Source organism: Hypanus sabinus, chromosome 11, assembly GCF_030144855.1.
Source record: "Hypanus sabinus isolate sHypSab1 chromosome 11, sHypSab1.hap1, whole genome shotgun sequence".
Taxonomy (NCBI): Eukaryota; Metazoa; Chordata; class Chondrichthyes; order Myliobatiformes; family Dasyatidae; genus Hypanus; species Hypanus sabinus.
Window position 1 is genome coordinate 34,586,374 of NC_082716.1, and position 20,526 is coordinate 34,606,899.

Consider the following 20,526-nt stretch of genomic DNA (forward strand, 5'->3'; position numbering starts at 1 on the left):
TCATAACCTAATTTCACTCCACGCCAATTCAATCTGCTATTCCACCAGCAATTTAAAGTCTGCAAATTACTATGTAACATCTGGAGTTTCGGGAATTCCTAGCTGCCCCTGACCCGTTGGGACCATCCCTGGGCCGTGGATACGTTGTCTCAGACAATGCCCCGCAGAGGGCGCCGTATAGCCGACACAGGGCCCCTCAGCCACACAAACGGGCGACTGTGCGGTTGAACTCAGTCTGGGTCTCACATTTATTATAAAGGTTAATTGGACACCATTCGGAGCGGGGCAACGCGTGTAGTTTATATGTCTCTGTTAAAACTGTAGCTGCCTACAGCTTTCTTTAATATAACGTAGCTTGTGATCTAAAAGAAAAATATGGCAAAAAAGGAAACCGTTTGCTGTGTTTCAGGTTTTATTGGAACGATAGAAGCAGCTCGGGATTATACACTGTTTAAAAGGGCGCTTTTCTAGAAGGCTGCAAACATTAAGGGTGAAGAGTCGTGAAATATCTAGGAATATTGAAAAGATTGTTACACGTATCTCGCATTGTAAAATATTTCGCTGACTGGTTACACAGGTTGGGGGTGGGAAATGGATACCATTTAACAGGGTGTGTGAAACCGACCCACGGAGGACAAGATTTTACAATACTGCTCCTTCTGCAGCTACATTTTAACACGGTTGTGGATTGTGCTGAATGAAGCAAGTTAGGAGTAAACCCACGTCCGGCCGAAGCTCCGTCAAGCCTCCAATAGAGACAAAGGCGGGATTGGAATAACCACCTGCTATCTGCAATCCTACAATGCATCCTTAAAAGACAAACAAAAGACGTTAAAAATCTTAAAGAAGACTATTCATTAGATCGACAAAGGGGAAAAGAAATAAATTATCATAATTAATCCTATCAGTGCTGGTGGGTGGCACGCTGTGTGTCCTTTAAGGTAATGTTGGACACTAGTAATGTTAACATATACACATGCTTTTGTCGAAGGAGGCAGTCAGGGTTTCCACAGGATTTTAGCCGCTTGGTAAACAACCTTCAGGGAAGGAAAAACATGCTGCAGCTGCTGGCTGTAACGAAAACAACATTTTCTGAAGTCACAACGCACACATTTATGTAAAACTATATTAGCGCACACTCGTGTACGCCTAATTATAAAGCCGCAAGTCAAAAATGCCAACTGATTTAGGAATCTTTAACGCCTTTTTAATTTGCACTCCCTATGCAAGCTTTATTTGCGCAATCTGATAGCCGGGTTGGATAATGCTATGGGGGGCTGATATTTATGAATTGTAATCGCGTCTCAAAAGAAAGCGACCTATATTTGCATATGTTGTTTACTTGTTTTAATTGCATTGCAGAAAAATGATTAAGATCACTTGTTTTTTTCCCTCTACATTATCATCTTCTTATTCCCCACGTTATAAAATATTTAGCTCCCCAGCCTTGTAAATGTTTGAATGCAGTTTCACCACACGTTTACCTCATTCATTTTCACTCCACTTTATTACCAGCATTTGCAATGCCAGATTTCTGCGGAACATTTATTCAGATCTAGTTGCCCTTGGTTTATTTATGCAGTCTCCAGAATTCATCTGGGACCTCCCCTGCGTTTGTTGGGCTAAAGGGGCCCGGGTACCTCACGAGGCAATTCACGACGTTTTATATACATGCATACATACCTAATATAAATACACATACACAGACCTATGTGTGGCTCTGTGTGTGCGTGTGCGTGTGAGAGAGAGCGAGAACTGCCGTTCCCACTACTTTCAATTTTAAAGTTTTGAAAAAAACTATTTAGCAAACTTTATTTGCCAGGACAAAAACCATTATGTATACATATATCTAAACTATATATGGTCCTATTTAGCTGTCAACTTCATGTATCAGTTGGGAAACTTGTTTTTTTTTACAAAAAATATTCAAGGGTTTGGAAAGATCCGCAGAGATCTTGTAGGCAGTTTTGCTACCTCCCATTGATGCTTCTGCAGTCTGGGTGGTCCGTCCACTTTGGTGAGCTGTTGCTTAGCAGCTAATAATAGTAGATGTTTGCTAAGTAATTTGCTTCTTCCTTAGCCAATGGGAATCCGGTCGAGAGGACTTTCCATCAACTCTTTTTGATGGGCTGGAGGCGGGTTTTTCTCTCCAAATGTTGGATGCCTGAGATCGGGGACAGAAGTAAAGATTGAGCTGAAAGAGTTTTTTTTATTCCATGGTGTTAGAAGGACGAGTAAAAGGAGCGAGCGAGCGAGCGAGAGGGAGAAGACTACACGTGGATGTAGAGTCAAGATCCTTGAGGATTTCTGCGCGAAATGTTGGGATGGAAATATCAGGCTTTCGCTCAGGAAGAGACTAGGGACTCTCCAGCTGTTATTCTTGTCACTTTTGGGGAATTATTACTATTGTTGTTGTTGTTGAACCAAACGATCCGCGACTGGTTTCCAGCGACATGGCTTCGGGTTCTAACCTTGCCCGGGACGGTGGAGCACTGCCCCCGAGGTACAGTCACCGAGCCCCGGCCGCTTGCTCGGATCTGCTGCGGAGACCCAGTTACTGCCACGCTGCTTTCGCATTGAAACAGATCTCTAAGGTGCAAAAAGAGAAAAAAAGAATATTGTGCTTGTTAACTCTCTCCTCCCGTGATAACACCAGGAAGTCGGCAGGACTCCTGGAAGTTGTTTTTGAAATTGCTGTATTAATAAGAGCTGGGGGTGTTTCTGAGCCGGACGTTTGTTTAATGCTAGATTGTTGTCTTTAATTTAGAAACTGCACGTCTCCCAGCCAAAAGAATTGTGCCCCGATGCTTTAAAAATAACAGTAGTTGTCAATATTTTCAAAAACTCTCTTCATAGAACATTGATAAAGCATGTCTCCGGTCCATACAGATGTTGGTGAATACCCCGCCTGGGGTTTATGAGACGGGGGTATGTTTAGTGTGTTTGTGCCTACCTCTGTGGAATGTGCGGACACGGTGTTCGGGTGAGAAAGTGTACACAGGTGTCAGCACGCCGTTATCCCTGTGTGTGCAGCTGACCCGGGACGCTGGGATGTTGCGGGTCCAGGGAGCTTTTTAACTACAAATCTGGCACCGTGATCGCTGATCGCTGAACCAGGGAAGGGTGTCAGGTTTTCCTTTAACTGAACTACATGGAGATTACTCGTCGCAGAATATGTGACGGAGTGTGTGTCGGGGAAGGTGGGAGAGGCGAATGAGAGGGAAGTTTGCAGAGACGGAGCAGATGTCAAGAGGAGCCTGACGGTTTTAGAGAGCCGCCAATGTACGTTTGGCCAGAGTTGACGGGAAGGAAAGATGACCAACAAAAAAAAATGATGAAGGGTGATAAAAATGCTCGAAAGCAAATGGACAGAATACGCAGTGAGAATGGCAGGGCTGACGGAGAGATGTGGGTGACGAAGGGGGCGAGCAGAAGGCGATGGTAAAGGATGCAGGAAAGGATCAACACGGAACAATGAACACCTGACTAAAACTGCTGAGTATGACATTAACAAAATGAGGAAAGCGAGGGGCAAAGAGGGAGTGAAACGATATGATAGATCGAGAAGAAATAGCAGATCGGAAAGGATGCAGGAACATTCATGGTGTGGTGAAAGGTGCTGAAGGAGGAAATCTGAAAATGAATCAAGAGAAAGGAAAGCAAAATGGGATTGTGATGAGAGGAACTAAAAAGGGGGTGATGAAGATGGCATCAAGAGAAATTGAACTTTGTTAGGTTTTCTAAGCATCTATTTTGAAGTACCAGCAATATTTTTTAGCTTTTCCTAAATTACATCTCTTCATTAATAGTAACCATTTCATTCTGCATTTGCTTTTCTCTTGTTGCCACAGCAAATAAGTTTCCTCTCTGAACTTAACTTTCCTTGCTGTTTGCCAGTTCTGGTGTAACATGTTCTCCCCTTTATCCATTCACTGTCTTTATCCATTCATTGTCTTTAGCTTCCTTTTTCTGTACCTCTCCTCCGGTTCACCACTATTTTTGCTTTCTATGCTTTTTGCTTTTTATCTATAAAATTGTGCACACATCCCTTTTTGTTTTTATTTCCATTCTCTTGGTAGATTTGTTCTCATTTTCCCATTGATTCTCCTTCACTTGCTTCCCTCTCTTCCATTTCTGCATATGCAAAATTTGCCATCCCATTCTCTCCCCCACCTTGATATAAGTTCCCGTTCTCCTTTACCCTGTTCTCATGATTTCTCTCTTGTCATCCTTCCCTTGCTTCTGTCATTCCTTTCATCTCATTGCCTACCGTTTCCTGTCCATTGCCATCCTCTCACTTCTTCCTTGTTTAGCTTTCCTCTTCCAGTTGCAGCTGGGTCTAATGCTCTTGTCTTTTTGCCTTAGGGTAGGGCAGAGGGGCGCTGGGCTCCACTGTGGCTGCGAGCCCATTTCCAGGCCCTGCTCTTCAGGCTGGGCTGCAGAATCCAACGGCATTGTGGCAAGATCCTCTTCATTGGTCTATTGGTCTTTGGAGCTTTTGCTGTTGGCCTCAGAGTTGCAAGCATTGAGACTGACATCGAGCAGCTTTGGGTGGAAGGTAAGAAGAAATGAGAACACACAAAGGAAAAAAAACATAAAGGGTCATAGAGTTGGGTTTACTACAATCCAGCTATTGATGATGAAACTCTTGCCTCTACTCAAACCTTGTTTTCAAAGTGACCTTTGTTGTCTAATTTTATCATTGAGTGCCATTTCTATCTTAGATCCAAACACTTGCTGCAATTCTTTGAAGTGTGTAGTGTGTCTTTAATGACAAATTCCCCTAATGATGAATCTCTTTATTGCAGATGCTAAAAAACTATATACAACGTGCATCTTCTGTTAACTTGTCAAAAAATACATTGATAACTTATTCCAAAGCATATCAATACTCCATTAGCAATACCAAACTAAGGTTCCTTCCATCCTCTCAGGTGTTTATGAAAGATCCTTCATCATTGTCCCAAGAACATACAGGGAAGTTGCTCTTTGTGTCCGGGTCTACATCTAGCCCACAAAAACCACCAGAACAACAGATTACAAACCAGAGGAAATCTGCAGATGCTGGAAATCCGAACAACACATACAAAATGCTGGGAGAGCTAAGCAGGCCAGGCAGCATCTATGGAAAAAAAGTACATTCGATATTTTGGGTTGAAACCCTTTGTCCTGAAACGTCAACTGTACTTTTTTCCCATAGATGCTGCCTGGCCTGCTGAGTTCATACAGTACTTTGTGTCTGTTTGCAGAACAACACATTATCTGTTTTTCTGGGACCTTGTCACGCACAAGTTTTTGGTCATATTCTCTCAATGAAGTTAGAACCACATTGGCTGTAAAACATTTTAGACGAACCTAATTATGCAAAAAGTTCTAAATTCCTGGAAATGTTTTTTTTCCACTCTCCATAACCTCATTTATTCCAGTCTTATTCTCAGTTTAACACACACACAAAATACTGGAGGATCACTGCAGCAGTACACATTCTGAATGCTTTTCCATTGCATTGCCAATATTACCTTGGAAGTCAGCAAAATTTTTTATATACAGATATATTTTCCTGGTTATTTATCAGAGAACAGAACATGTTAATGTTTTTGCATTACGCTTGCTGAATTAATACAAGGCTTTGTGTACCTTATTTTGGTTTGAAATAGATATTAGTTATGGAGTAATATTTCCTCAAATTTATATTTGTGGGTCAACTGATTATAGTACTTTAGACATGGGAACAGAAAATCATTGTGAAATAAATGTGTTCTGTGGTGAATTGATACTCTACTGGTTCCATTTACTCCTTGCATTTGCACGGCATTGTTTAAACTTTATGAGTTGCACAGTTGTCCAAGAGTAGTTCCCTAACTCTATGTACATAAAGGAGAGAGGGAAGAAATTATAGGTTATCCAAAAATCTGAAGATGTAAATGTTCAAGCCCCATTAAAACCCTTTAACTGGTTTCCTAGCAAAGAGCCCATTTGTTGTAATTCCCGTCGTTACTCCAGGTTGTGGGTGTACTCCAGATGGTGTCCACACCGCAACTGCGAATGCAGGGAGCAACAAGGGGTATTAGAACAGCAGGACACGATAAGAAAAGTCATTGAATAGTTAGAGCACAGAGGAGGCCTTTCAGTCCCTCAAGAACATACTAGCTCTATATGAGAGGAATCTAGTTATTCCCACTCATTCATCTTCTGCCTGTAGCATTCTTTTAGATAAATATCCAGCTCCCATTTGAGTTGCACAGTTGAAACTTTCTCAGTCAACATCCCTGGCAATATACCATCAATCCTGCCCATTGAGTATAAAGAAAGTCAGATAATTTCTATGTCCTTTGGTCTCTGACTGGTGCAATAATAGGAGTAGCTTCTTCCTGTTAATTCTGTCTGTTACCTTAATGATTTTAAATATCTCCATGTGATCTTCTCACAACCTCTCTGTTACAAGGAGAAAATTCCCATCTTCTGTACTCTATGCACGTAATAACGTCCTTTACTTTTGGGGATCTGGGCACTGCCGGCAAGGTCAGCATTTTTTGTCCAGCCCTAATTGTGGATGAGAAGTATTAGTGAACAGACTTCATGAATCAATGAAGCCCTTCTGGAGATGGTACTTCCACAGTCCTGTTGGATTCACTTTTCCAGCATTTAGAAATGTGACAGGATACCAACGTATTTCCAAGTCAGGATGGCATGTGGCTTGGAGGGGAATTTGCACTTGGTGGGGTTCTCATGTGCCTGTGGCCCTTATCCTTCTTGATGGTAGAATTGTGGATTTGGGAAGTCCTATCTCCTCCAATCAGCAAGTGTTTTATTCATACTGCTAGGGCCTTCCTTTCCTACTGGAGTTACTTTACTTGAGTAAATCTTTTTTGGACTCTCTCCGAAGCCATCATATCTTTTCCAAAGTGTGCCACTTTACTCCATTTTGGGGGGTTTAATTAATCTTTAATAAATATCATGAATTTTTACCTAACTCCTGTACCCTGACTTGACTTAAAATCCCAGATCCTATTTTTTACTACTCTCTCAATCTGTCCTGCAACTTTTAATGAAATGTACACATATATTTCCATAACTGTCAGCTCCCACACCCCTCCAATTTATATTACCACTAACAAAATGTATCTCAGTTTAACATTTCATTTGCCACCTATCCACACATTCCAACAGACCTATCTTTACTTTCCTGAAGTTGATTGCGATCCTCCTCAAAGTTCACTATACTTCCAAATGTTGCATCACTGGAAACTTGGAAATTATGCCCTGTATACTCAAGTCTAAATGATTAACGTATATCAAGAAAAGCAGATGGACTCCTCTGTACACTTCTATCCAGTCCAAAAAAAATCTCACAATTGCTGTTTCTTGTTATTTGGGCAGTTTTCTACCAATACTGCAGTAGTCAACACATTCCATGGCTAATTTAGATAAACTTCTTATGTATCACATTATCAGTTGTCTTTTGAAAGTCTATGTATACCACATCAACCTCATTTCCTTCATCGATCCTCTCTGTTACTCGATTTAAAAGCTAAACCTCTTTAGTTAGTCATGACTTATCTTTAACAAACCTATGCTGACTTTTGGCAGTCAATCTACATTTGTCTAAGTGACTGCTAATTCTGTTCCTGGTTATCATTTCTAGGCAATCTCCACGAGTGATGTTAAACCCAATGGTCTGCAGAAACTGAGTTTTTCCTTGCCCCCACACAGTTCTAATGATCCAGGTTTAATCCTGATCTCCACTGCTATCTATGTAGAGTCTGTACTATTTCTCTGTGACCAAGTGGGGTTTCCTGTGTGTTCCAGTTTCTTAATGAATTCCAAAAATATTCTATTTACTCAGTGGGTCAAAGGGCCTGTTTCTGAGCGTTATCTCTCAAAAATTCAATTTTTTAATTCTAATTCAAGCACCAGCCTGAATCAATGGATATATAATTACAAATATCAATGTTATTATTGGTGTTAAGCTTTTAATTAATATTTTATCTCTTATCTCATACATTGGATGGCCTGGTTGTTGATAAGGTGGCAAAATAACCATGCACAATCCCATGGATAATGCATTGTGATATCAATTTAGCATAAGGAATTTTATTTTTAAAGAAGTTAATGGCTCTTTTTAATTTTGAAACAATTTTATCTCAGTTCTCCAGATGCTTAGCTTTTAGCTTGGAAGAAATAATTAAAGAGTTAATGTAATTTTTATGGCATGCTGGTGCAATAGTTATTAGAGCTGCTCCAAGATGGATCCTGACTCTGAGTGCAGCCTGTGTGGAGTTTCCACGTTCTCCCTGTGACTGCAGGTGCTCCAGTTTCTTCCCACCTCCCAAATACATGCCTGCTGGTAGGTTAATTAGTTAATGTAAATTACCCCTGCCTTTGGTGGTCAGGGAATTGAGGGGTATTTGAGAGAGTATAGTTGCAGAAAGATCAGTGGGAGAAAAAGTTGCTGAGGTTGCTCTAAGAAATCAAAACTGAATTGAAGGATGTGTAACGGTAAACTGCAGCTCTATGAGGAACTAGGAGGGGAAATGGGACTCATAGGGTCTTTAGCTGACAGCCAGAATGGACTCAATCAGCTGATTGGCCTCCTCCTGCCTTGTAATAAGTAAAATTCCTCTAGTGCAACCTAGAAGACAGCTCATGTTTCTGAAATTATCAAATATTTGATAATAAATTAAGTTCCTAAGATAAAAAAGAAAATACAACTTTCAATGTTGGAAGAAAATGGCATTTGGATACAGACATTCAGTTGTTGACTTTGAAGGGTTAAGTCAGCCTTGAAGCAGCCATGTTCAGCAGCTTATGTTTCCAAATGCAATTTACAATAACATAGTCATCTACTGGTAGAAATGTGGCATAGCTTCAGAGTGTAGTAGTGAGTGGTTTATCGCAGACTTTGATTTCAGCCGTTTCAAGCTGCTATTTATTACACGACTAATTTGTCTACTTTAACTGTGAACACACTTATGTGCCCTTTTTCTATCTCCTAACCGAGCTTCTCCTTTCTTATTTTTCCAGTCTCCCCCCACATTGCTGTTTTTATTTTAACAGTTGTATGGTAATTGCTACCTTTGGGTTTTTTTTGTCTCTCTCCATGACTCTCTTCCTTCTCCTGTGAGCCGTGCTTTCTCTGACTCTCCCATCTCCCTCTAATTCAGGCAGTTAAAGGCCATGTGTTCAATTTAGTTTTCACACTCCAAACCTTTATAAACCTGCTCTTGACTCCCCACCATTCCCCCGAAAAGTTTCTGCAGTCTTGCTCCTGGGAGCAGATGTAGTGTGTGAAATTTACGCCATTTTGAGCTATTGACCCAGCATGGAGTTATGTATGTGTATGTATGTGTGTGTGTGTGTGTGTGTGGTCCTAGACTATTCCTGGACTCCATTCAACAATAAAGGGAACCTCTCTTATGAAACCTGAATGCCATTAAAGTTTACCCACCTGTTTGCACACAAGATTTCCACAGCAGTTGGAAAAAGAATAAAGAAGAGTCTGATACCTCTCCTAATTCTTTCATCTTGCTTTTTTCAAAAAAAAAGTTTTTTTTTTCCTCTCTAGAAACAACACCATGGGGAAGAGCAGCTGTTCTTACTTTTATGTTCTAAAGCACTGCATCTTTTTGTTTAATAAGCTGCACTTGCAAGACTGCACAACTTATGTTAACCCTTTAAGGAACACTGAGAGTTTTTCAAAAATAACTTTGTGGTTTGCAGATACTTTAAAAATGCCCTGTAAGAGCTTGATTACCTCATTTTTTAAAATCTGTTTTCCTTGCTGCTTAACAAGGTTGGGCATATAAGATTTCATTAGACAACTTGCTTATGAGCTACCAGTAACAAATTAGCAGTTTGCTTTTATTTCCTTTGCTCTACTGCATCGGAATTTTAAAAGTACCAGGCTGCTCCTGAACTATTCTTCAGGCAGTTTGATAAAGTTTTCATGGTGATTCCTCTTATAAATGAAATTTATGAGTTTACTGCTGGAACAGGTCCTTCAATTCTCCAGCAACTCACCTACTTGCAGTTTCTCCTTTGCTCAGAACAAACTGTTCATGTCCTTCACCGTCAGTGTCTCCTCATATGTGTAGCTGACACAAGGAAACTCTCTGGAGGAACCACATTCCACCATTCTTGGTCAGACCTGGAAAAGTGTTTAACTTTTGTACTGTCGTATAAGAAAGGTTGATTGATGATAGCTTATTCATTTTATACTTTCTGTAATTGTTTAATTTTCTTGAATCTCTCTAGAAATGTAACAGCATTAAGGTGCTGCATACTTGTTGCTGAGTTACAGTGGATGTGCATTAAGTGGAAAAATATGTTGGGAAGACCAGTACTGTATCATGGGATAATATCATCTTGAAATTAGTAAATAAGTTATAAAGGAACGTTAAAGGGTTAATGATGTGTATTGGACAACAGGAATTATGAGTACAGTATCATAGAGATGAGATTAATTTCTTTAGTCAGAGGTGGTGAATCTGTGGAATTCAGTGCCACAGACAGTTGTGGAGGCCAAGTCATTGGATATATTGAAGGCAGAGATTGATAGGTTTTGATTAGTAAAGTTATTAAAGGTTCTGGGGAAAAAGGTAGGAGAATGGGGTTGATATGGATAATAGAAACATAGAAAACCTACAGCACAATACAGGCCCTTCAGCCCACAAAGTTGTGCTAAACATGTCCCTACCTTAGAAATTACTAGACTTCCCCATAGCCCTCTATTTTTCTCAGCTCCATGTACCTATCCAAAAGTCTCTTAAAAGACCCTATCGTATCCGCCTCCACCACCGTTGCCGGCAGCACATTTCATGCACTCACTGCTCTCTGAGTAAAAAACTTAACCCTGACATCACCTCTGTACCTACTCCCCAGCACCTTAAACCTGTGTCCTCTTGTGGCAACCATTTCAGCATTGGGAAAAGCCTCTGACTATTCTCATGATCAGTGTCTCTCATCATCTTATATACCTCTAACAGGTCACCTCTCATCCTCCGTTGCTCCAAGGAGAAAAGGCTGAGTTCACTCAACCTGTTTTCATAAGACATGCTCCCCAATACAAGCAACAACATCCTTGTAAATCTCCTCTGCACCCTTTCTATGTCTTCCACATTCTTCCTATAGTGAGGCAACCAGAACTGAGTACAGCTCTGGATAATAAATCAACCATGATGGAATGGCAGTGCAGACCTTATGGGCTGAATGACCTAATTCGGCTCCTGTGTCTTATAATAATAATAATAATAATAATTTCTCAACAGTGTAACTTAATTCCTTGCCCATGCTATTGATGAAAAAGAATAAATAGGTTAATTACATAATGCAACATTATTGGGGTTTATCAGTTTTTAGTTAATTTGCTTTATATTTGAATAGCTACTTGTCTCATTTCTGCTTTTGTTCTTATTTTGGATCTTGTCACAGTTTCTGATTACCTTTGCATGTGTCTCACTAGATGGTCTGTTATGTGGAAAGTGGAGGATGACTCCAGTTTGTGGGTCAAATACACTTGGAAACACTAACAGGCAATGACAAGGAGTGAAATAATTTGGAACTTCTACATTTCAGTAATCAAGTCTTTTTTTTTCCCTGAACCTCCATGTAAATATTTGAAATTCAGCTTCTGAGTACAAACTATATGAAAGAGTTGACACTTTGCATTTTAAAAGAACTGGAGGGTTGAGCTGGTTGTGTTAGAGCTCCAACAATCCCCCATGGCTTGTTCAAAAGTTCCTATCTGAATCATGTTTAAGTGGTTCACCAGCCAGTTTCTCACAAATACTGCACTTTTCTGTTAAGCAGTGTTGAAAGGACCCTGGGCAAATCTTTGAGTTGATTACAATCTGTCTGGAAAGTAACCCGTAGTTTTTGTTGAATACGTGCCCAGGAGACCTCAGTGTATTGTGTATTCTCTTGCAGCATTCACACTGCTGCACAATGTAAGATTTTTTTGAGGGCAAACATATTAAGAGAATGTTAAGGAAATCTCCTGTCACCTTGGATTCTATGGATTTTAGTTTTCAAGTTTGTTAAATATTTTCAAAGTATATGTGGCAACAGGTTTTAGAAGGACTAAATCCCATTTAAATTTTACTTTAGCATGCCTATTTGATACTCTATTGAATCATCCATGAGCACTATGTGGGATAGAGGACAAAACATTGAGATAAAACATAAGGCAATGATTTCAGTGTAGATAGGTCAAACATTCATCATATAAAATGACGTATGACTTATAAATTAACATTAATTGCAGAAATAATTGCAAATAGAGGTTTATGTTACCTGAGCAATGGATTGTTTGACTTTATTTTGATGCACAGTGTAATTCTTTGCATTTGAACTATGCAGTTTGGAAAGGAATTATCGTTCCATGTTTGGATCTTCTTGTTTGCTGCAGCCTTTGTCAAGTCCAAGTTTATTGTCGTTTGACAGTACGTACTGTATTTACAACTTAATGAAATGTTCTAGACCACAGTACATCCACACAACATGTATCACACACAGCACATAAACGAAAAATATTATATTATAAATAAGTTAATAAAATATAATTCAAAATGCATGTAGGAAAGCGCACCACAGGTACGAAGTAAAGAGTACAGTAAACAGCTCGCTGTCCTAGTGACGAGACCTCAGAGTGTACATTAGTCTCACAGCCTCAGGGAAGAAGCTGTTACAGAGACTGGCAGCCCTAATCCTGATGCTTCTGTACCTTCTACCTGATGGCAGTAGGTCAAAGGGATCGTGGGAGGGGTGGTAGGGATTCTCAGCAATGCTCTGGGCCCTTCGTCTGCAACACGCCTGGTAAATAGCACAAATAGAAGAGAGAGAAATCCCAGTGATTCTCTGTAGGGGGTCTTGTGGTCTGATGCCATGATGGGCAGTGCATATCACTTTGATTTGAATGTGCGTGCTGTTTCAGAACATGATTTGTGTCACACCAATTTTGGATTATTGTACCAAACCAAAATAGTAAAATCAAAGCAGCATAAATCAAAGAGAAAATAATGGGTTATCATTGTGGAAATATATTCTTCTTCACTGTGTTTGATAAATTATCCATAATCAAATAGTGCTTCCTCTTTTCTTTCAGACTTGTCCATTTTATATTATCCCTTTTACAATTTTGTAAAATAGATAAGCTATGTCGATAGCTTATAATTGGTGAAGGTCTTACCTATCTTGTGCACAAGAAATGAGGCTCCCCAACAGATCCAAGATGTGCTGCAAATTTGGATGAGTTACATGTCACAATTCAGCATCAACCCTAGAGACATTCCTAATGCCTTTTGACAGGTTCTTCCTAATTGGATTCAACTAAAAGTTCACACACAAGCACATGAGACTTTGTGAAAGGAAAGCTCAACAGTTCAGACTCTTAATTGGTCAACTAACCCTTTGGTTCGTCTCCTTGGTTCTAGAATAGCCACGTTTCATTGTTATTTTAATTTAATAAAATATTTTCTAAGTATTCAGGTGCCCAACGTGTTCTATATTTTTTCCAGTTAGCCAATGAACTGTAATTAAGTCCTGTTAATGTATGTACATTTATTTAATTTTATCTAAAGCTATTTCTATGAATGAGGAAAACAGCAATTAGTTCTCATATAGATACCCTTTCTTAGTAGAGTGAAATAAAACAATCGGCTTGATTGCAATTTGATTAAATTACTAATAATTTTACAGTCAATTTTGTGAACAAAGGCTTTCAGTTCATTTTAACTATTTCTAGGGGCTTTTTGGAGAGGTTTGCCTGATCTACTTTGGGAGGCAGAAAGGAATTTTTGACAAAGTTTCCTGAACTGCGTTACGTATGGTATAGCGGAGGGGAGAATGAAAGGACATGCCCATTTTGAAGAGAATTTGGAAATTTTTGGCCTAATAAGTTTTTGTTGTTGAGAGTATATAATAAAAATATTTGGTGCAATAAATATTTATTAATTTGTGTGGTGTATTGGCATCAAACTTCCTGGCAGTCCATATAATTATCCATAATGTTTCTGTATTAGAGGCCTTATTCCTGAAAGTTGGAGGGCCATCCACATCATAAAGAATCACCCATAGCTCATTGTCATGCAGGAAGTCAAACTGGAGAGTGTAGGAAACAAAAAATGCAGTTCTCTCCTGTCAGGGCTTTGCAGATTCTGTGTTGAGTACTTCGTGTACATGGTTTGGCTATGCATGTGGTTGAAAAGGGAAAGGGTCATAGAGCTCAGCCCTCCCCATCCATGCCAACCGTCAACACTCACTTCCTGGCTCTTGGTCTCTAGTCTTTTACACCTAAAGCATTAAAAAAAATCAGTGTTCCACTTGTCAAAATGGATACCACTCCAACAGGTCTGAGAACTTCTTAACAGAGTGTCTTGTGATTAGAAACTACATCATTAAAAAAATCTATACTAAACTTGCATTTCTTCTGGTACATGTGTACCTGTAGTTAAGTTAGCATAAAACAAATAATACAGCCGGTGTACACATGCCACACGCCACCTGTCACTCCCTTTTAATCTGACATACTTCTGAATTACAGCTTCAAAATGACAACCACCTGCCAAGCTTCAAAATTCCTTAACCAAACAATTATACGCTGAGTGACCTCAGCCCTTGTTAGTTTAAGAATTAGACTTTCTGGCCTTATGGAGACACTGTGCCACCTTAGCACAGTAATACTTTGTGCGTTTCATGGCATAACGCCTTTCCCTGTGAAAAACTTCATCATCCAAGCTGTTCTCTCCCAGCTTCAATCTGTTCACGCCTTCTTGCTCCTCTGTAATTTTATTTATTTTTCCTCAGGCTTTACCTTTCATTCTGAATATTTCTTTGGCCCATCTTTTGTTTTCTGCCTGGTAAGTGAAGAAAATACTAAGCGAAGAAGGACAAGTTAAATTACTTTCTGTTTCTTCCCCCTCTCATTCACTGTTTTCTCTTTTCATTGACTGGAAGAGGAGAACCCAGGACTCAGACTTTGAAGATGCTGCAAAGCCAAGAAGCTTTAAGTAGGTTTTGGGGGTAGCAGCCTGATTGACGAGAGGTTCTAACACAGTATTGAGCTACCTTAACCCTCATCAATGATGAAATTCCTTCAAATAAATGAGACATTACGAAATTAAGTTCGTAATATTGTGACTACCAACTAAAAGTGCCAGAAGCTGTTATTAGAAGAGATGACATTCTAGGTTATAAAATCAAATTTTGAGGTAAGCTCTCTGGACAAGTTAAGAGTTAAAGATACAGTAAATGCTGGGTGTTTTCAGCAGGTCAGGTGGTGTCTGTGGAAGGAAAAACAAAGTCATTGCTACAGATCAGTGATTTTTCACTAGAAGAAAAGGCCACCAACATCAAACATTAACGGTTTCTCTCATTACAGGTTCCACCTGACCTGTTGAGTATTTCCAGAATGTTCTGCTTTGATTTCAAATTTCAAGCTTCATCCGTATTTTAGTTCTGTATTTCTGACAAAGATCAAAGAGGCTCATCTTCTAACCAGTTGATGAAAGTTCTGAGTATTTGAATATTGATTGCGCAGTTGATATTGGGAGGTGCATTAGATTAAATGCAGAATAGTGGTAATTGGCGCAATAACCTTACCCCCCACCCCCAACCTTAGAAGAGACTCTGATTGGCAGTGTTTTTCTCACACTGGCCATCCATGTGACCTTTGTTAGTGATATCTAGCGCTGATTACGGCTGAATTTGGCCAAAATCCACATTCCCGTCATGCACATTGTTATGGAGTGAAACAACGTTACACAATGCACGGACTAATTCAGCAATGGTGGTCTTGTATTACTATAGCTTCCCTCAGTTTTTCAGACAGATAGGCCCAAACGGCAAATTTGTGAAGCACGAGAAACAGAAAACCGCAAATCTGGAAAATTTTCAACATTCCACCATCCTTTGCTTTTCATTTTAGATTCTAATATTTAAATGACTTATTCACCCACTAATTTTAGGTAAACCTCTGTAAGCTGGTCCTATGCAAAGATCAGCAGTCTTTTGTTTGTTAACTGTGCTTGTCCTTATGAATTAGAATTTGTTGGGACTTCTCTGTTTTCTGGGAATTTGAAGGATGAAACGAGGTGTAATCAATGTAAATGGATTATAGGAATAATCGTTCAGAATTATGTTTACAGATGTTTTCACTTAATTATTGTCTTTGTTGCATTGCTCTACGGAAAATTCTATTTGCAATTAACCAGGTAAGTAGTTGGAGGCATATTGCTTCTCACTGAAGCCTCTTAACTAGGATGGGAAGCCTCTTAACTTGACCATTTCTGCCAATATGTTTACTGTCCTTTTCAGAATCAGACCTGGTTTATCATCATTGTCTTGAATGGCATGAAACACATTGTGTCCTGGCAGCATACGGTGCAAAGTCATAAAATTCCTATACATTAAAAACAGTGCAAATGGAAGAAAAATTTAGATAGTGTGCATGGACTGTTCAGAAATTTGATGGCAGAGGGGATGAAGCTGTTCCTGAATCGTTGAATGTTGGTCTTCAGACTCATTTCCCTCCTCCCTAACAGAAGTAACGAAAGGTGTTTTCAGCGATCAGCTTACTGATGTGTTGTCAAGCAGTTCTGCCCTTGGAGGGATCTAGCTCATCCCTTCTGTGTCTTCCATGCCCATTATTGGTATTCCTGCAGAATTCCCTATTTAGGAATGGGAAGTCTACAACTTAATTTCTGTCACTCTATTTTAGCCATAATTTTAGAATAAGAAACAGAGTAGATTCCGTTTAATTGGGCCTTTGGTTAGTTGGGGCAGCTGCTTATTTGGAACAACTCTTATTTAAGACCAAAAACTAATTAGCTGAGATTCCCTTTGTTTATCTGGGACATTATTTTGCTTAATTACAGCAGGGGACCGTTGCAAGCGGTTTCTAATTAGCATCAGTTGCATGCGTTTGCGTGGCCTTAGACTGGCCAGTATAAATAGTGCCGTTTGTGTGCGTTTGTGTTCAAAAAGCAATGATTTTTCATACTGGTTGTTAGTGAGAAATAAGCAGGAAGACAATTTAGAACTGTTTCGGTCACTGCAGTTTCAAGAATTGAGGTCTAGAGATGCCAGAAACGGCCCGGTGTGAAAATGAAATGATTTCATAACTTCAACAACTAGGAACTAGGAAGAATTTGAAGGTATTGAAAGTGACCTTCAATACTTCAGTGAAAATGAAGACAAGGAGGATGTAATCATCAAAATCATTGTGAGAAGGTAGTCCACTAACTGCATTAGGTGTCTGCACTGATTTTGTTCATTTATAGTCAATCAAAAGAACACAGCATAAATTCCTCTGATAGCTATTAGGAACTACCACAGTTTTATAGTACGGTAGTAGTATTGGTAACATCCTAATTTGTTTGGTATTTTATCTAAGCACACAATCTGTTACTCATTTAAAATGGAAGTTTTGCTTTTTTTAACTATTTCCACGAAATTTTGGCTAACAGGTGCAGCGGCTTAATTGAGCCAAAATGTACTGGTCCTGATGCGTCCCAATTAACCAGAATCCACTGTTAGTTGTAACTAAAGCAGAAAACAGAAGACAAATTAACTTACAAAATAATTTTAAGAGGCATTGTCAGGTCAGGATTGGGAATTTTAGCAGATGAGGAATGCATGGTTACAGCAAGCAACTAAACCTTCCTCACATTGTCCAAGCAGTGTTAAGTGGGTGATTTGGAGGAAAAATCACTTTGCATTTTCTGATCTGCAGGGAGGGAATCAGGAATCCAGTGCTCAGAAGATCTGTTTTTTACTTATTGAGAATACCAATATGAATATCCTTGAAGCAATAATGATGTCACTTCTCAGTATCCCATCTGCGTACCTGACACTTTCTCACCAGATATATTGCTGTAGTCTTTTGAGGTGATTTCATTACACTTTAGGTCAAGTCTTGTTTCAGTTGCAACTACTGTATTAGTGTTGTCAGGTACTCTGCTTTATTCTATTTGAGTTCATGTAAAAACACACATGGATCAGTAATTATGCATTCGCCTTCTCTTCAGGGCAATTTAACAAACAACATTGAGACTTTGAATAATAATAATTGCATGTATACGAAATAAAGATTCTGATGCAGGTGGTAAAGTATTGACAGCATTTGTTTCAGTAAGGATTTAGGAAAGGCAGAGGGAAAACAAACTTTAGTTTCAATATGTGGCTTTTTGGCAAAAAAAGGGAATATGTAAATAGCTTATTGGAAAAAGCATTGACTGGGAAAAAATTTCTGGCCATCTGAGCTGAAGCATTGAAAGGTTTGGATGGAGGAAATAATAGAGCCAAGGGACCATTGTTAGGGAGAAGAAAAGAGAAGGCTGGATGAGGAGCTAACTGCACTGAAGCCCAGTTCGAAGGGTGACTTGTTTCGTATTAGATTTGCAAATTAAAGAAGTTTAAAATAAAGTAGGAGTTTTTTGATTGACAAAAAGGCTGATGCAAGCCCAAAGAATTATCTATTCATTTGAGAAATGTTATATCAAAAATATTCTGTGCTCTGTGTAGGAGAGGTGGGTGGGGGAGGGGGGGGTGAGGATGAAATAAACTTCTCATTTTAGGTAACTGTACTAGCTCCCTCAAAGTACTTAATTATGTTGTCTCTTTAGATTGTAACAAACAAATGAGGAAAATATAATATTGAATTTCTGTTCATATCAGCATCAATATAAACAATTTTATGACAACTAATTGAATGAAGTAACTCCCTGACAACTTTTCTGAAGAAAACATTGATGCTATACTGTCTAAGTTATTCAACCATATTAAAAACTTTCAAAGTAGTAAAATTGCTTGACTTGAAATGATTTAAAATTATAATAATGAGCAAATTATTAATATAAATCTCAAATCTACATGATGCATTTATGTAAAAAATATTAGTTTACAATTCTTTTTGAAAAGTAATCAAAATAGATGTTATCCCAATGATGTTCCATTCCTTAAACTGTTGCAGTGGATATTATTAAAAATTAAATTGTTCATGGAAAGATTGTGACTTAGCTGAAGGTAGTGAAATCAGGAAATAGTATATACATCGTTCATGAGATGTTACACTAAAGATTGCAACAAATCACAAGCTATAAATATACCTACTGGATAATTGCCTACTAATAAAATGCTACGTTAGCTTACAAATGCCTTAAAATAAGTATCAACTAGGAATGATTTACAATTGATAACTTGAAGGTTCTGTGTGTCTGCATTTTATAATATAAAGAGACAACAGGTTGGAGAACAAATAAGGACCTAACATGTTGATTGAGTAATACTATACCAACACACACAAAATGCTAGAGGAACTCAGCAGGTCAGGCAGCATCCATGGAAATGAATAAACAATTGACATTTCGGGCTGAGACCCTTCTTCAGAAAGGGGGAAGATGCCAGAATAAAAAGATGTGGTGAGGGGAACGAGGCAAGCTGGATTGCGATGGGTTAGGCCCGGCAAGTAGGAAAGGTCAAGGGCTGGAGAATAAAGAATCTGATAGGAGAGGAGAGTGGACCATGGGAGAAAGGGAAGGGGGAGGGGACCCAGGGGAAGTAATAGGGAGGTGAGAAGAAGTAGAGTGGGGAATAGAGGAAGGGGGGAAGGGAGTAATACTGTATGTGTTTGGCATTAAGTGAATGCAAATCGGTTTTACTCACAGTGAAGCCCAAATAATAAACATTTTCAGATCATTTTGATTTAGGCCAGGCCAGTCTGACTTGTTACCCTCTTTAGTGATTCACTTCAACTTGTGCACCTGATGGAATCCTTAGTTTAACTGGTTGTGGGAGTGTGTACTGTCATTGGCTACTCCTGGTTCAACTGGAATTAATAACCCAATGCTGAGTTGTAACACTCGTCAGGTAATTCTCGCACACATGCTTCACAGTTCTCTTCTTCTTACCCCTGACTGTCCCCACCCCCACCCTGCTATCCCCTCCCCCAAACACTGATGGACCAGAACATTACCTTCCTTTTGCCTCATTCACTACTTACCACACCAGACCCTTAATGTTAATTTTTGCCCGTCTGGCACTCACGATTTCCTTGTCTTCCCCACACCCATTTATTTGTTCCACCAATTCTTACCTCTATGTCCCCCCCCAAAAAAGTCCCTCACACTACTTTAAGTTCCCCTCTGTCTGTCAGACAATTTTAATGTAGGACTCTTTTACCGCCTCTGTTATGGTAGTTCACTCGCTATGTGCTGTGCCATATAACGTGGGCAATCATGGTCTTTGTGATTGTTCCTGGCAAATTTCTCTACAGAAGTGATTTGTCGTTGCCTCCTTTTGGGCAGTGTCTTTACAAGATGGGTGACCCCAACCATTATCAATATGCTTGAGAGATATCAGTGGCCACATAAGCAGGACTTGTGATATGCACCAGCTGCTCAAATGACCATCCACCAACTGCTCCTATAGCTTCTTGTAACCCTGATTGGGAGGGAGGGGGTGGGGGAGCTAATCAGGGGCTACACCTTGCCTAAGGGTGAACTGCAGGCTAACGGAGGGGTGGAGCACCTT

The 20,526-nt window shown here is 39.4% G+C and overlaps 1 protein-coding gene across 3 annotated transcripts in view; it reads left to right on the top strand.

Moving 5' to 3' along the window:
• Positions 1-425: 425 nt before the first annotated feature.
• Positions 426-20,526, top strand: part of ptch2 (patched 2) — a 113,977-nt gene continuing 93,876 nt past the window's right edge. For 2 of the 3 annotated variants that reach the window (XM_059984104.1, XM_059984105.1), the window contains exons 1-2: positions 426-2,594; positions 4,366-4,558. In XM_059984104.1, coding sequence (XP_059840087.1) covers positions 2,454-2,594; positions 4,366-4,558 — 334 coding nt within the window. In that variant the 5' untranslated portion in view covers positions 426-2,453. Of the gene's footprint in view, positions 2,595-2,770; positions 3,283-4,365; positions 4,559-20,526 lie in introns of those variants that run through there. The other variant, XM_059984106.1, reaches the window with a different exon arrangement.